General features: G+C 32.1%; 1 protein-coding gene across 1 annotated transcript in view; it reads right to left on the reverse strand.

Moving 5' to 3' along the window:
* The window catches only part of palmdb (palmdelphin b), a 39,145-nt gene extending 23,447 nt beyond the window's left edge, over nucleotides 1-15,698 (reverse strand). Inside the window, exons 1-4 of the mRNA XM_073831098.1 lie at nucleotides 15,455-15,698; nucleotides 3,601-3,652; nucleotides 2,907-2,987; nucleotides 1,460-1,590 (exon numbers count right to left, since the gene is read on the reverse strand). Coding sequence (XP_073687199.1) covers nucleotides 1,460-1,590; nucleotides 2,907-2,987; nucleotides 3,601-3,645 — 257 coding nt within the window. The 5' untranslated portion in view covers nucleotides 3,646-3,652; nucleotides 15,455-15,698. The remainder of the gene's footprint in view (nucleotides 1-1,459; nucleotides 1,591-2,906; nucleotides 2,988-3,600; nucleotides 3,653-15,454) is intronic.
* Between the last annotated feature and the right edge of the window lie 1,741 nt (nucleotides 15,699-17,439).

Raw genomic sequence — 17,439 nt, forward strand, 5'->3', positions numbered from 1 at the left:
AAAGTAAGAATTATGATATATACGATCAGAATCGCAATTGCGAGTTATAAAGTCAGAATAGCGAGATATAAAAAAAAGTGAAAAATTGCGAGTTAATATCCTATAAATCTGACTTTATATTTCGCAGTTCTTACTTGATAACTTGAAATTGCATTTTTATATCTCACAATTCTAAGAAAAAAGTTCAGAATTGTGAACAAGTACATCTCTGGTTTCTTTTCAGCTAATGATTTATTATTGTACATCATCTATCTCTTAAAAATAAAGGTGCTTTGAAAGGTTCTTCAAGCGATGCCATAAAAGATTCATCATTGGTTTCACAAAGAACCATTCAGTCAAAGGTCCTTTAAACAACCATCTCTTTCTTACCTTTTGATAAACTAAAGAACCTCATTTTGTCACAGAGAACCTTTTGTGAAACAGAAAGGTTCTTCAGAAATCAATGGTTCTTTACGATTTAGACAAAAAAGATTCTTCTATGGCGTGGTGAAGCACCTTTATTTTTAAGAATGTATGTATATCCGTTTAGTACCAAATTATAATACAGGTATTGATTGATTGATTGATTGATTGATTGATTGTCTTCCATAATAACAAAATTCTAATTTTGGCAAAAAAGTCAGCAACTGGAATTCTGTCTGAAGTCGTCTGCTTTCACGAAAGTCACTCTAATGGCACCTCCTTGTGTAGTTTTTCGGTATTGTTCAATCCTTAACATTCCTTATGGCATGTGCAGAGAGCTCACAATACAGAAAATTGAGTTTTTAGTTTCGGAGTTTCAAAATGATGGCTCTCATTTTGGTTTAGTTCGGGGTCATGAACCTATACGTCAAGATAACTTACAGGAGATGACAAGCCTCCTCTGTCCTCTGATTGTGGGGGTTCTCATCAGATTGCTTTTTCGCTCTTAATCCACCTGGTTTATGAACTGCAGCCCATCATATTGTGGAGTCTATTTGTCAAGAGAAAGCTCTTAGGAGATTTGAGTCCTTTAAGGCCTTCAAATCGATCTTAACAACTGCTGGAAACAAACTTCCTTTCCATCTAAATAAAGCTCCACAGGGAGAAACCAAGCAGAGAATATGTTTCTATATGGCAGCTTATGTTAACTCTCATTGTAAGAGAGTGGTTCTAGCTGAAAAAGATTTTTGTTTCTCAGTTATTTTGTCCTTTTGTTATGTTAGTCATCCTTCTTGCTGCAGGTATGACCTCCTGCGTAATGGTTTTTTCCAGACAAAGCTTGTCGTAAGTCAACAGGCTCTCACTGCCAAGGCGGGTTGCGTAAGAAGGCGGTTTATGTAATACTGTGAGTGAGGTCTGTCTGTCTAACCCTTGGCTAACACTGAAAGCCCATCGCTGTGGTTAAACAAGAATAATCCAATTGCTTCTCCCCCTGTGAACCCTGCACACCATTAGTGCACACCATTAAAAAGTTTCATTTGCGGGGATGTGAAAGTACCTGTTGATATTGCTCTGCAGGAGTTTAGTTTGCTGCTGGTTGTCTTCAGTCTGGGCTTTCGCAGATTCCTGCTCTTCTTCGCTCAGGGTGCTCAATCCGTCCATCAGCCATTGTTCCCGTAGGGTTTTTTTCTATTTGTGCAAAGAAGGCCATAGCATCTAGTATCAAGATATTTTTAACTGTTTTAACTATTACAGTGTTGTAAATTAATATAATAAAATCATGAAATGCAAACATGATCTGTTGCAATATATATATAAATATATATATATATATATATATATATATATATATATATATATAAAACTAACAAATACATGATACAATTACAAACTTGATTTTCACTATATTGAGTTAAACTATATATGTATATATAATGTAATTCATTTAAAAAATAATATTATAATATCATTATAAATAATATATATAAAAATAAATGTTTATAGATTCCTTATAAAATTCCTCTATAAAATATAAGAGGATAAATGTGTGTGTGTATTTATTTTCATTATTGTTTGTATTTTATATAATATGCAAATATTAAATATATTATTATAATTATATGATTATATATAATATACTAATATTTTATACTATATTATATTTAAATTATTTTTTATGAATGTATTTGTAATTTATAATGTATATGTAATATTTTACAATTATCATGAAAATAAACAGTATTCCTTCTATAAAATAAAATGAATGTATTAATTTTAAATATATTTAAATTTTATATTTAGATTTTTTATTTGTAATTTAATTTTTTAAAAGTTATAAAATAAAAAACAATATATATATAAAAATAAAAAATATAGATTCATTATTAATTTCATGTAATATACTATTATTTTATTTTATTATTATATTTAAATAATATATATTTGTAATTTGTGCTATATTTGTAATTTACAATTATCATGAAAATGACAAAAATGAATACATTACTAAAAAGTATATTTTCTATAAAATTAAATGAATGTATTTATTTTATATATTTTTGTTAAATTTTATATTGATTTTTTTTATATTTGTTTGTAATTTAATTTAAAAGTACCATATATGAATGTATTTTTTCATATAATTGTTTATATTTTATATAATATGCTATTTTTTTATATTTTATTCTATGTAATATACTATTATTTTATACTATATAATATATAAATAAAATATTAGTATATTGTAATTTATAATGTATTTGTAATATTATACAATTATCATGAACATCACATAAAAATAAATAAATTAATGATAATGTTCCTTCAATAGAATTAAATGAATGTATTTATTTTAAATACACATTTTTATTTTATATTTCATTATATGTGTGTTTGTGTTTGTGTATGTATAGATATATGATAAAAAATTATCAATATTAAATCAATATTACAAAAATATAATATTAAAAATATTATGAATTATTATTCATAGCATTAATACATACCTTTAGATATTGTAGCTTTAATTTCTCGTCTTCAATATTTCTTCGTTTCTTTTCTATCTCCTCTCGAATTCGTCTTTTGTCCTGTTGAGAAATCGGAATAACATTATGTAAAGTAAAAAAGATCCTAAACCTTATTTAGTTTCACCTTGACCCGCTGTATTCTTGTTTATTTTTCTATTAGTGTCATTTAATGTCTTGCTGTTAACACAAGCATGCATACTGTACTAGAGAGAACCAATATAGTATTTTTAAGAGGGTGGCTCTGCAGCATTATTTTTAACTCTCTAATAAACCATGACTTCATGTATAAAATGAACAGCTCAAAGGCTAAGTGCAGACAGAAATAACACATAGACAAGATTTCTCCATATACACTCTCAATGTTCCTTAATAGACTTCATATACTGAGAGAAACCACCATTTAAGAAGATAAACACTGATTAAACTCTCAGATTTGTTGTTGACTGGTTCATATAATCAAGGCTACAAAATGTTAACACAACTAGTTAGTCTTTCCTAAATGTTTTTATTTAAGCAACACACTAAAAACTGAAAAATTCATCTGTTATATACACATTTCAAAAAGGTTTTGAAAGTTCCAACAATTACACACTAAAGCCATATGGCAATATATAAAGTGATAGCATTTCACACAAAACCTCAATTCTCAATACAAATCCGCCCTGATACTCACTGTTATAGCCAGCAGTCTCTCTCGCAGCAGGGTTTCTTCCTCCATTGTGATCCTGACACAGAAAGAAAGAGAGGGAGAGAGGGAGAGAGAGAGAGGGATAAACAACCTATTCTTGCTAACAACCTACCGTCAATGTCTATCTAGAAGACTAAGAACAGGTTGGTAACAAGCTGTGATTGGCACGTGTGGGTTGGCATGAGAGAAGTTTTGGTAGGGGGTGATTTGACGGTGGGCGTCAGAGCTGGAAGAAAGAAAGAAAGTGCTGGTGGGGGTTCTTTCACCCACTATCTCTATGCCTGAAGGATAAATGTGAACATAAAATATGAAGGATGTTCTGGGTTTGAAGCGTGTGTGTGTGTGTGTGTGTTGGTTGGTGGTGTCCATGATGTGCTACCAACCATAACTGCTATAGCTTGCATGTCACTATTTGACACTTGCGACAGATATATCCACGTGGGGTGCTTTGTCTGGGACAATGAAACATAATGTCTCATGTCAATAAATAATGGATAAAGAGCCTGATATTGCTGCACTGTTAAACAGACAGAACAAGCCGGGGTCATTTAGTTTGTACTTAACAAAAGAGGTTTTGTTAAGTGCTGTCAGCTCAAATGAGTTTTCATGTATATATAAAAAAAATAAAAGTGGTGTGTAATTGCTGCACCAAATGCAATTGTGATTATTTTTATATTTCCTGGAGAAAATGCATCAGCTACACTGAGATACATCGAACATATTCAAATCGATTTATTTACGTTTACTATTGATGGCTTCTGAACGGGTTTCCTTATTGCATACACATTAAGAGAGAAAAGGACAAGTATTTTAACATTAATTTCTGCTTTATATAATCTCTAGTGCTGTAAAAGCAAGTGTTGAGTTGATTTATTAAGAGTTGAAGCAAAAACACAGTGAGGCAATCCATTAGAGTGCTCTGTAAATATCCGCTTTGTACATCTGTCCAGTTCTGTATTGATGTCATATACCCTGAACTTCATTCAAGGCCGTTTCTCGAATGTTTGGACTTGCAGAGCAAATGTTGTTGGGTTAAGAATAGCTCGCTGAAGACAGACCTCATCCCCCACAGCCCCCCTTTGTACGGAAATAAATACATGACCAGCAAGATATACAATCTGCTGTCACAGGTGGACCCCAAGGTTACATGGCATTCAAATTACAACATGCAGTTACGAAACACACGTGAATGACAAAGCTCTCTGAGGGGCCAAGAACACAATGACGTATGTATGGAAGCCTGTTTCCACCACTGAAAAAAAGGTAACTTTTCTCAGAATTGCATGATATAAACTCGCAATTGGGAGTTATAAAGTCAGATCTTTCTCTGTTATTATTTATTATCTCGGAATTGTGACTTTTTCTTAGACTTTTGGCTTTATATCTCACAATTCCACCTTTAGAACACACAATTAGGAGGTAAGTCAGAATTGTGATATAAACTCGCCATTCTGAGAAAATATCAGTCTTTTTTTCCCCCTCAGAGCTGGACTTTACAACTCACAATTGCAAGTTTATATCTCACAATTCTGAGAAAAAAAGTCTGAATTTGCAAGATACAAACACACAGTTCCGGGACAAAAAAATCAGAAATGTGAGTTTATATCTCAGATATCTGACTTTATTTCTCGCTATTGCGAATTTATATCCCACATTTCTGCCTTTGTATCTCTCAATTCTGAGAAAAAAGTCAGAATTGTGAATTTATGCCTCAGTTTATGACTTTATTACTCGTAATTGCAAGTTTATATCTTATATCTCTTATATCTGTAAAAAAAAAAAGTCAGAATTGTGAGTTTATATTCTGCAATTCTGACTTTATTTCTTGGTATTGCGAATTTATGTCCTACAATTCTGACTTTATTACTTGCAATTCTGAGAAAAAGTCAGAAGTGCAAGTTTGTATCATGCAATTCTGACTTTATTACTCGCATTTGCAAGTTTATATCTCACAATTCCGAGCAAAAACGTCAGAATGGCAAGTTTATATCACAATTCTGAGAAAAAAGTCAGAATTGCGAGATGTAAACTCACAACTGCGAGAAAAAAAAATTTGAATTGCAAATTTTTATCATGTTAATCCGAGAAAAATAAGTCGGAATTGCGAGAAAGTCATAATTGAGTTTGTATCTCGCAATTCTGACTAAATTACTCGCAATTCTGAGAAAAAAATTATAGTCAGAATTGCGTGATACAAACTCGCAATTCTGACTTTATAACTCGCAATTGCGAGTTTATATCAGAATTCTGAGAAAAAAAATAATTGCAAGTTTGTATTTGTTACAAGGGAGTCTGAGGACTGAGGTGTGGATCCAAACGCAAGCTTTATTGAAGGTCGTAGTACAACAGGCAGGGTCAAACATCACCAGCTCCTCACGAAATTTGTTAACAAAACATAACTTAAAAAAGAAATTTACCCCCTTAATATTGTGGCAGTTTTTTTCTCTGTGGTATCGAAAATAGTATCGAATATCGATATTTTTCAAGGTCGTTTCGAAGTTAGAAATTCCAGTATCGTTACAACACTAATTGTGAGTTTGTATCTTGCAATTCTGACTTTATTTCTTGCTATTGCAAATTTATATCCCACAATTCTGACTTTGTATCTCACAATTCAGAGAAAAAAGCAATTCTGACTTTATTACTTTCAATTCTGACTTTATAACTCGCAATTGCGAGTTTACATCACAGATTTCTGAGAAAAAATGTAAATTGCAAGTTTGTATCATAATTCTGAGAAAAAAGTCTGAATTGTGAGTTTATATCTCACAATTCCAACTTTATTACTCGCAATTGTGCATTTATATCACAATTCTGAGGAAAAAAACAGAATTGCAAGTTAATATCACAATTCTGAGGAAAAAAACAGAATTGCAAGTTAATATCACAATTCTGAGGAAAAAAGTCAGAATTGCGAGATGTAAACTCGCAATTGTGAGAAAGTCAGAAATGTGAGTTTGTATTATGCAATTTCGAGAAAAATAAGTTGGAATTGCGGGATGTCTACTCGCAATTCTAAATTTATTTCTCGTTATTGTACATTTCTATCAGTTCTGAAAAAAAAGTTTGTATCATGCAATTCTGACTTAATTCCTTGGAATTCTGACTTTCTTACTTGCAATTTCGAGTTTATACTAAACAATTTTGAGAAAAAAATTGCGAGATGTAAACTCACAATTGCGAGAAAAATCAGAATTTTCAGTTTATATCTCGCAATTCTGACTTTATAACTCGCAATTGCATGGTTATATCACGTAATTCTGAGAAAATAAAGTCAGAATTGCAAGTTTATATCACAATTCTGAGAAAAAAGTCACAAATCTGAGAAAGATAAAATGAAATTGCAAGAAAAAAAGTCAGAATTTTGAGTTTGTATCTTGCAATTCTGACTTTATTTCTTGCAACTGCGAGTTTATATCCCGCAATTCTGAGAGAAAAGTCAGACTTGCGAGATACAAGCTTGCAGTTTTGAGAAAAAAAGTCAAAATTGTGAAATAAAAACGTACAAACTTTTTAAAACTTTTATTCAGGTGCAGAAATGGCCTTCCATACAAAAAAATAGTTAAAAAAAAACACTAAAACATTTTAGAATTTTACATTTTACTTTCTATGTTTTAAAATAAAACTTAAGTAATAAAGCTATACAACAAATTAACACATGGAAAGATAAAAAAAAAAAAAAAAATAGATTGTCAACTTTTAGGAGTACGCCAATATATACAATATATTGGCTTCGAAGTTAACAGATATAGGTGGAAAGTCACAGTCGTAGATTTCAAGAGTTCACATCTTTTGAAAAACATCGAACTGTCAATAGTACAATCAATATTTCCTGGTTTTGCCCCTCTTTCCCCAACTGAAGTGTAATTTGTGCCCTGTCTAACAGGTAAAGAGTTCAAACAGTGGAGAGGCCATTGCGACACGGACAGTTTGTGCTAAGCGCTGTCACGTGTGGCCTTTGGTATGAAATGTCAAGCTTGTGTTATGTCCTTTTCTTAAACACAAACCGTCCTGAAGACATGTGCTGTCTCAGATGAGGGTCCATCTGACAGCAACTGTATACAGCCTTCCCTGTTATAACGTAATAATGCCTGCTCAGGTTGCGCCCATCTGCTCTGGTTAGTGACTGTACACCTAACGCTATCTAACAAACAGATCTCCACTACAAACAAGCACATGTTTTTGTGATCTAACGCCGTTAGTGACCTCAACACGTACGCTGTTATTTTCCCAAAGGAACCAGGAACTCGTAAACAAAAATGACATTTCCCATGATGACACTGGTGTTTGCACTAATAGCGACCCATCATCTCTTTAAATGTCTTACCACTTAACAAGATGCCTTACTAATTTGAGGTGCAGCTTAAGTAGTATATAGCAGAGAGAGATGCATTTACACACATTAGTGCATCAGGTTTTGTGATAATGTGCACTCAGAGATGTCCCTGTCCTCACATACCCTTTTACACATTAGGATTAAATTATATATTTAGAACCAAACAAAATTTTTGAATAAAGCTAGGATGACCAGAGACACTTAGTGCACTAAAAAAGTACATGCAGTAATTATTTTCTGCTTTCAACAACAAATACTCTACATGGTATTTTGGACATGGTACCATGGTAATATTTTGTTTTACTGGATAAGAACAAGGACAGAAATTACACTACCAATTAAGAGTTTAGACACTAATCATGTAACATTATTTTTGGGTGACTATTTTCCAGTAATCAAAGCTGTAAACAACAAATAGAAATGGAAAATTTGATTGTCAACTTTTAGGAGTACACTAGCATTGACGCAACCAAAGCTAACAGATATGGGCTAAAAGTCACAAATTAACACGATAAAACAAAATAAAAATAAAACAAATAAAACAGTCATTCTATAGTAAATATATATTATTTCTAAAAGTTTTGGAAATGAATATATAACTAATTAAAGCTATACATCAACAAATGAAAGTATGACAATTAGAAAAAAAAATAAGGTAAAATTAAATATTAAATAAAAATGTCACAATTTTTCTAGATATTTAATTGTCAACCAAAGCTAACAGATGTGGGCCAAAAGTCACAAATGAATTAAATTAAAATTAAATAAAACAGTGTATATATATAGTAAATATATTTTTAAGTTTTGAAAATTCATACATAGGTAATTAAAGCTATAAATCAACAAATGTGAATGTAAGGGAATTAGAAATAAAATAATGAAAAAATAAAATAAAAATGTGTAACGCCACACCAGCAGAGGGAGCCCTCAGCCATGCACTGACTGTTCTCACTCCCTCTGCTGCTTCATGGGTAACTTCCTGTTTGGTGGCCATTTAAGGAGGCCTACACCAAACAGGCCCCGCGAAATATTGTTTTGCTGTTGCGGACCCTACCAAGCGTTTTCTTGTTTTCCATTGCCTTGTTTCATCGTTTTCTTGCCATTGCCATGTTTGGTTTTGTTTTGTTTGTTAGTCATAGTCACAGTCATAGTCATAGTCTAGCCTAGCCTTAATTCATAGTTTTGTTTTATTTGTTACTTTGGACTGCCCACTTGGATTTTGACCCTCGGCTGTATTTCTGGATTACGCCTTTGTCTCGTCACGGATATAATTGTTTGCTGTTGTTCGACCTTGCCTGTCTTGACCACGATCTGCCTAATAAAGCCTGCAATTGGATCTTATACGCTGTCGTCGAGTCCTGCTTGTTAAAAAATGTCACTCTAAAATGGATAATTATTTTCAACCAAAGTTAACAAATAAAAATGTATACATAAGTAATTAAAGCTATAAATCTTTATTTAATAAAAAAAAAAAAAAAGTTATTCTATAATGGATAATTTTTCAACTTTTAGGAGTACACTTGCATAGATGCCACCAAAGCAGATATGGGATAAAACACAAAAATAAATAAAATACAATAATATAAAATTCAATTCAATTAAATAAACATTTTTTTTCTTTTTTAAAAGTTGTGAAAATTCATACATCAGTAATTAAAGATATAAATTACCAATGAATGTATGGGAATAATAAATAAAATAAAATAAACAAAAATGCCATTCTATAAAAATTAAAAATTAAATCTAAAAATTAAAATTTGGATTAAAAATGCTTCAAATAAAGCTTATATAAAATAAAATAATAAAACAGTCATTCTATAGTGAATATATATTTTCTAAAAGTACAAATTATATAAGTAATTAAATAAGTCAATAAAGCTATAAAATAACAAATTAATGTATGGGAGTTAGAAATATGTTAAAATAAAATATAAAATAAAACTCATTCTGTAATGAATCATTTTTCTAAATTATTTTCTATCTATATTACTTTTTCAAAAATTTGTGAAAATTCATACAATTTAATTAATTAATTAAAGAATTTAATAAGCATTAGTTGTGCACCAATAATAACAGTATATTAATATGCTCATCATTTAGTATTTCTCTCTGATACTGTCACTCTACTCTCCACAGTACACTATAGAGACAACACTACAACAAATTTCCAATGAGAGCAAGTAGTGTGACGCATGAGAATTATCCATTATAGCCCAAAAAAAAAGTGGTCTAAAGCTACGATGATAGCTTTAGTTTCATTCATAGTACAGTAATGAGCTCACAGTCACAGTTTAGTTGTAGTATTGTGGTTATACAGGGCAGGTCAGGGAACGGCTCCTCGCCTCAGAAGACATTTACCTGCGTTTAATCTGACCTCTTTCTCTGTCCTGCTGCTGTCCCTACTCTAAAAATACCACAGCGGCCATCCAGGCACAACAACAGAGCCAAATACTTTGTGGTTTATAATGACATCAAACTGCATAGTTTCATTTTTAACGAAAGCTACAACACGCATTTACACTTCTTTAATTGTATAACTGCGCTGCTCACATAGTAGAGCTAATTTATGCAATAAATCTGAATAAATTATGCCCGTGAGTGGGCGGATATTATAAACACACGCACACACATACACCCACACGTGCTTCTGCATATAAATGTCTCCCAGTTTAATGTTCCAAAGCACTCCAGATCCACAGACTGGAACTCTAATTCCTGCATCCAGGATTCCGATGCATTATCATTCCAGCTCAGATTGCAGCAGGCTGCCAGAGTTCAGTGAGGGAATTAAGACGCCCAGTGTGGCGACAAACAGGAGAAGGTCATGCTGGTTAGTTCTGCCCACGCTGTTTCTCACTGCCAGGGCTGAGATGGGTACTGCGGCAGAAAATAGCGTTCGTTTCACAGCTGGACTGTCAGCGCAGGCTGAATGATGTCTGAGTTATGGGCCAACGTTTAAGACCCATGTTTGAGACCCATCAGCTGTTAAGATATCTACCTCTCCTCCTCCTTGTCTTCCAGACTATGCCAATCTTGCTTTCTTTCTTCTTCTCATCTTCTCTTTCCCTCTCTATGATAGCATGACTCAAGCCTCACAAGCAAAAAAAGTACTGTAGCATGGTATAGTCATAGTATGAGATGGCAATAATGTATGTATATGTGCATGTGCATATATAAAAATACATACACATACATACATGGAGTTCCCACCTTTAGATTTTCTATGATGTTCCCGAATTTTCATAGAAATAAAATTAGGATTTTTAACAATTGTTTTATAGAGATTGTACTATAATTTCTAGCTGAGCATAACTGAAAAAAAAAAAATACATTTTGAAGTTTCATTTTAATTTGAATGACTTTCAGATATGAATTATTTTTATGACTTTTCCATTTAATTGTTTTTATTTAAGATACATATATATGGAGTTTTCACCTTAAGATTTTCTCTAATTTTCCCGGCTTTTCATTGTAATAAAATTAGGATTTTTAACAATTGTTTTATAGAGATTGTACTATAATTTCTAGCCATTTCTAGCTGAGGATAACTGAAAAAATAAAATCAATTTTAAAGTTTAATTTGAATTTGAATGACTTTCAGATATGAATTATTTTATGACTTTTCCATTTTAATTATAATTTTTTTAAAAGATACTTACATGGAGTTTTATGATTTTCCCAGATTTTCATAATAATAGAATTATGATTCCATAATAAAAAGATTAAATCTTTAATCTTAAAGTTTAATTTTAATGGCTTTCAAATTTAAATTATTTTTGTCTTTTCCATTTTAAAAGAAATATTTTTTTATGATTTTCAGATATTAATTTTAATGACATAATTTTAGAAAATAATTTATTCACTACACAAACTTAAGTTAATTTAAATTAATTAATATAAAGGTATTCATTTATGACCTTTCAAGATTTATTTTATTTACTGTAGATATTTCTATTATTTAATGAATTAATAATATATATATATATATATATATATATATATATATATATATATATATATATATATATATATATATATATATGATTTTTAAATTTATTAAATTAAGTTTCAAGTCATTATGTATTTGATGACATATTGAAACAGGAAATTTGCAGAGACATATTGACATATTTATAATTAATAATTAATAATATTTTCACTGTTTACTGTTTTAATATTATTTTTTAATTCAAACTTAAGTCATTAAAGCTATAAAACAAATGAATGCATGGGATAAAATGTATTATTAATATTATTAATTGTCATGACTTTTCAATTTTTGATTGTTCATGATCTTAAAAAGTCAGAAATGTCTATAGTGAATATAATTTAGACTAATAATTATAAATTTTCATTGCTTTTCAATTTTAGGGAAAAAAAATTCCTACAGAAATGTCTTTGACTTACCATGTTATTAATTTTGACAACTTTTGCTTTTTAAAATTCCAAAATGTTATCGCAAAATATACTATGCGACAATGGCTGTTGAATACTATTTACAGTAAATTATATACTTGATGGCATACATCACCATATAAATGCCAAGGTATATGAATACAGTAAACAAGTAATTCCATGAAATATATCAAAGTACCACAGCAGTAACAGCAGAGAACCACAGTATCGCCTCCACAATTTCAAAATCAAAACACAATAACTAAAAAATGCCCTAATCCTGTAATCACAGCAAACAGTCTCTCAGTCCCAGACAGAGATCAGAGATCAAAGGTTTCACGGTGCATGATAATACTGATCAAACAAGCTCTTCTAACCGCCTGACCTCCCTCACCACCTCATACGGCACGACTGACATGTCTGACGGAGAGATCTCAGTATAGAGACAGACAGCTAGTAATCTCCAGTCTCTAATCTAATCGCTAATGGTTTAACAGTCAAATCCCTGGGGTCTGCAACCCATAGTGTGTGGAAAACACAATTCATATGCCCACTTCCTGTTTCAAAGCATTCCCAAGTAATGAGAGCCAAAAGTGTTATATTTAACAAATAACTATATATAAGATAAACCCTCAGATATGCATTATTTTCAATAATTCATCAGTCTGATGCCAATTATTCTGCATACACCACAAGTACATGTGTTTACCTCAAGGCATTATACCAGCTTTTAACCCTTAAACACGCTTGTACTACTTCTTTACACCACTGATTTTGCTTATAAACAACCCAAACTGCTGTTACTACTTCAAAACTTTGTAACAAAGTGGTATGCAATGTAATGCAGTCAACAAACCTTACAATAAATCAAACCTCAGCAGTATAAAAAGCATTACACAGCTCTCTGGAATATCTGATTCTGATTGGACAGTTGACCCTTTACAGTTTGATTGACAGGCGATCTGATTAATCATAGCGTGTATTGATGTTCCTTCCGTGGTTGAAACAAGATACCTTCTGATGTTCATTCATGTTTATTTTATTCTACTAACTAGTAAAGCGTAAGAGATGATCAGTTTATGCGCCGCTTGACCTTAGGTTCTACATCGATCTTTCACGACACATTAGAGATATATTTATATATATATAGAGAGAGATTTATGGTTTGATTTTTTTTTGAATGCAAGTGTATATATTTATTTATTTATTAATTTTCATGACATTACAAATTTAGAAAAATATCTGTAATAGAAATGTTATGGTTTTAGGGTACTTTTAACTAAAAAAATATTCTCTATATATTTGTGATTTAAAATGGCATTCATTTTCAGGACTTTTTCATGGATTTTAGTGAATAATGAATTTTGAAATTGAAATGAAAATAATGTCTGTAAAGCTATATTGGATATAAATTTATTAATTTTTAATATTATTAATTTTGATTTGATTAATATATACATTTTCATGACATTAAAAATTTAGAAAAACATCTATTCATTAGAGGAATTTTATGGTTTCAATGTATGAATTTGACCTTTCAGCTTAAAAAAATATTTGTTAGATATTTCTGATATAAAATAGCATTAATATTCAGTACTTTTTACTTTTGTTTATTTTTTATTTTACTTATTAAAAATAATGTTTTTAAAAGTAATATTGGCTATGATTTTGTTATTTTTAATATTATTATTATTTATCATGGCTTTTTAATTTTTACATTATATATATTTTTATTATTTAATTTTACCTTTCAACTTAAAAAATATTTCAGATGTGAAATGGCATTTATGTATTCTTTATTTTAGGTCATGAAAATAATAATGTCTTTAAAAAGTTGTATTGCATATAATTGTATTACTTTTTAAGATTATTAGTAGTTTTCATTACTTTTTAATTGTATGGTTTGTTTTGTTTTGTTTGTTTGTTTGTTTGTTTTTTAATTCTCATGACATTTAGAAAAACTAAACACATTTAGTTTTAAGTTATGAATTTTACCTTTCAACTTAAAAAAATATTATCTAGATATTTCTGATATAACATAGCATTAGTATTCAGTACTTTTTCATGAATTTTAGTGAACAGTGATTTTTTTCTATTTATTAAAGTATAATTTGATAACTTTTTAAGATTGTTATTATTAATTTTCATGACTTTTAACTTTAAAATTCCTTAATTTGACCAGGTTTTACATGACCACGGAAATGATCGTTTTTGTACTGTTTAAAACTAAATCTTGTTTCCAAGGTTTTAAAAGTCTTTTAAATAATTTAAGTATGAATACACTGTACACTGTTTAAAATTACTCAAATCAGAATGATTGCAATTTATAACAAATAAATATTAAAAAAAACTTTTTTGAGTGTACATAACCATGCTTTCTCTTATACTAGTCTCTTTATTTTTACATAATAAAAAAATCAACCAGTCATTATCACAAAATAACCCATTTTGCTTCACGTTTGGGTCCTGATCACCCTGTCAGAATTAATTTTGGAATATTGACCAGTTTCAACAACCCATCAGAATCAAATTCAGCAATTTTTTCGAGGTATCAAGCGTGTATGCAAGCAGTGTGCTAGAATAATCACATGCAGTCTGATTCATGTATGTGGGTGGAAGAGAGAAGGACAGCCTCTCTCTCTCTCTCCTTTTTTTCCTTTTTCCGTGTGTGCACCGTTCACAGGTACAAGCCTTTACAAGACTTCCTGTCAGTCGGCGTGGTCAGCTGAGAGAGAGGGGGTGTCCCCGGCGAGGGTGATGCCATCACAATGACGCTATAAGCCTCCTGACACACAACAAACTGTGACGGTCTAAAAGTCAGACCCTATTAAATCAGTTGACAAAGGCTTTACGGATCTCCTGTCGTCTAGTCAGGACGACAGGCAAAAAAGCAGCAGGCTTAAAGGAATTAAAAGCTTACGAATCACTCACACACAACCAAACACAGTTACTTTCATTCAAGCAAGTACATCATGATTGAACTAACCAGTTAACTAAATATAAGTCCTCAAGTACTGTCAGATTGTTAAGTGACAAGCAGCAAATCACATTATAGTCACATTAAGCTGAATAACACTAAAACACAAAAAAGAAGGGAACGACACTCACCGGTCTTCTGCTGATGCTTTTAGTTAGGAAGCGCTGACTAGAATTCAGTCCGTTCATTCCAGCATGGTCGCATGTGTGTGTAACGAGTGTATGTGTGTGTCCAAGTGCAGTTACCGTAGGCTGAGGGTTGATCCTGTGTTACCAGTCACTGGCAGGCTGCCCCTCTCTCTCTTTAACTCTCAGATGCTCTCGCTTTCTGTCATGCTATCACTCTCTCTCTCTTTCCCCCTCCCTTCTCTTCATCCTCTCTCGCTCTCTCTCTCTCTTTCCCTCTCTGCTTTCTGACTGTCAGAGCTGGGCTGCTCTACCATGTGTTAGCCCACGTACAACTGCAACACAATGTGCCTACACACACACATATAGATCAGCTGTTGTTTGCCTTAGATGAACATGCTGACACACAATTTGCTAAATTACTCCTTTCCAAAATTAGTTTAAAAAACTCAAGGGACTCACAAAAACTCTTGGGTTTTATGTAGGGCTTTGTCAGGTGTGTGTTTGTGTGTGTGTGAACACCCTGCTGATAATATTTCATCTGTTTCTCTCTACAGCCTTCTCACTTTCATGTCACAGTTGTGATATGCAAACCGAGTTTCCATTTCACGGCAGATGTTCAAACTAGGCACATTTTGAGCAGAAAATTATTGTCAAAGCAAAAAAAATGCAGCTTGTTGAAGATATTTCTTGGCGATCTGACTTACAATATTCATCTTGTGGACAGTTCAAGAGGAAAAAAAAACTCATAATACCTTTTATTTAAGGAGCTGTATCTAGGGACCAGAATATCACAGATCACCATAGCAACCACCAGAACAACTTAGCAACTACATGGAACATTTTAGCAACCGGCGAATCAAGTCATATCTGGAAAGCAAAATTTCATAAATCACTATGTGAATTCATTGTAGCACTCAGCTAAAAACAGTTAGAACACCTTAGCAACTGCATAGCAACACCCTGGCAACCACCCAACTATGTGATTGCTGGTGTGTTCTGATTGTTACTAGTATGTTCTAAGTGGTTGCTAGGATGTTGCTAGGGTGCTCCTAGTCCTGACATCATAGCAATGTGCCTAAAAACAGTTAAACACCTTAGCAACTGCATAGCAACACCCTGGCAACCACCCAACTATGTTGTAATGTTATTGCTGGTGTGTTCTGATTGTTCTATGCAGTTACTAGTATGTTATAAGTGGTTGCCAGGATGTTGCTATGGTGATCCTAGTCCTGACATCCTAGCAATGTGTCTAAAAACAGTTAAACACTTTAACAACTGCATAGCAACACCCTGGCAACCACCTAACTGTTATGCAATTCCCAGTGTGTTCTGATTAATCTATGGCTATGCAGTTACTGGCATGTTTTATGTGGTTGCTAGGGTGTTGCTAAGCAGTTGCTAAATACAAAAGGAACCACTCAGTGACTAATAACAGTCAAAACACCTAACTATGTTGCTATGTGGTGACTGTTTTTAAGCACACTGCTGTGCAGTTACTAGGATGTTCTAAGTGGTTGCTTGAGTGTTGCTAAAGTAATCACTTTTGAACATCCTAGTCCTGACATCCTAGCTTTTCAAAAATAGTCGAAGCAACGTAGCAACTGTATAGCAACACCCTGGTAAGCACACAACTGTTACTATGCGGTGACTGTTTTAAACACATTGTTATACAGTTATACAGACGTGCTAAGTAGTTGCTAGGGTGTTGCTAAAGCAGTGTGCCTAAAAACAGTCAAAACACCTTAACAACTGCATAGCAACACCCTGGCAACCACTCAACTGTGTGATTGCTAGTGTGTTCTGATTGTTTTTAAACAGTTATGCAGTTATAAAGAAGTTCTAAGTGCTTGCTAGGGTGTTGCTATGTGGGTGCTAAGTGTGAACATCCTAGTAACTGCATAGCAATGTACTTAAAAACAGTCAGAACACACTTTCATCCGCATAGCAACACCCTGGAAACCACCCAACTATGTTGCTATGCAGTGACT

Source organism: Garra rufa, chromosome 24 (assembly GCF_049309525.1).
Source record: "Garra rufa chromosome 24, GarRuf1.0, whole genome shotgun sequence".
In the NCBI taxonomy this organism is placed as follows: domain Eukaryota; kingdom Metazoa; phylum Chordata; class Actinopteri; order Cypriniformes; family Cyprinidae; genus Garra; species Garra rufa.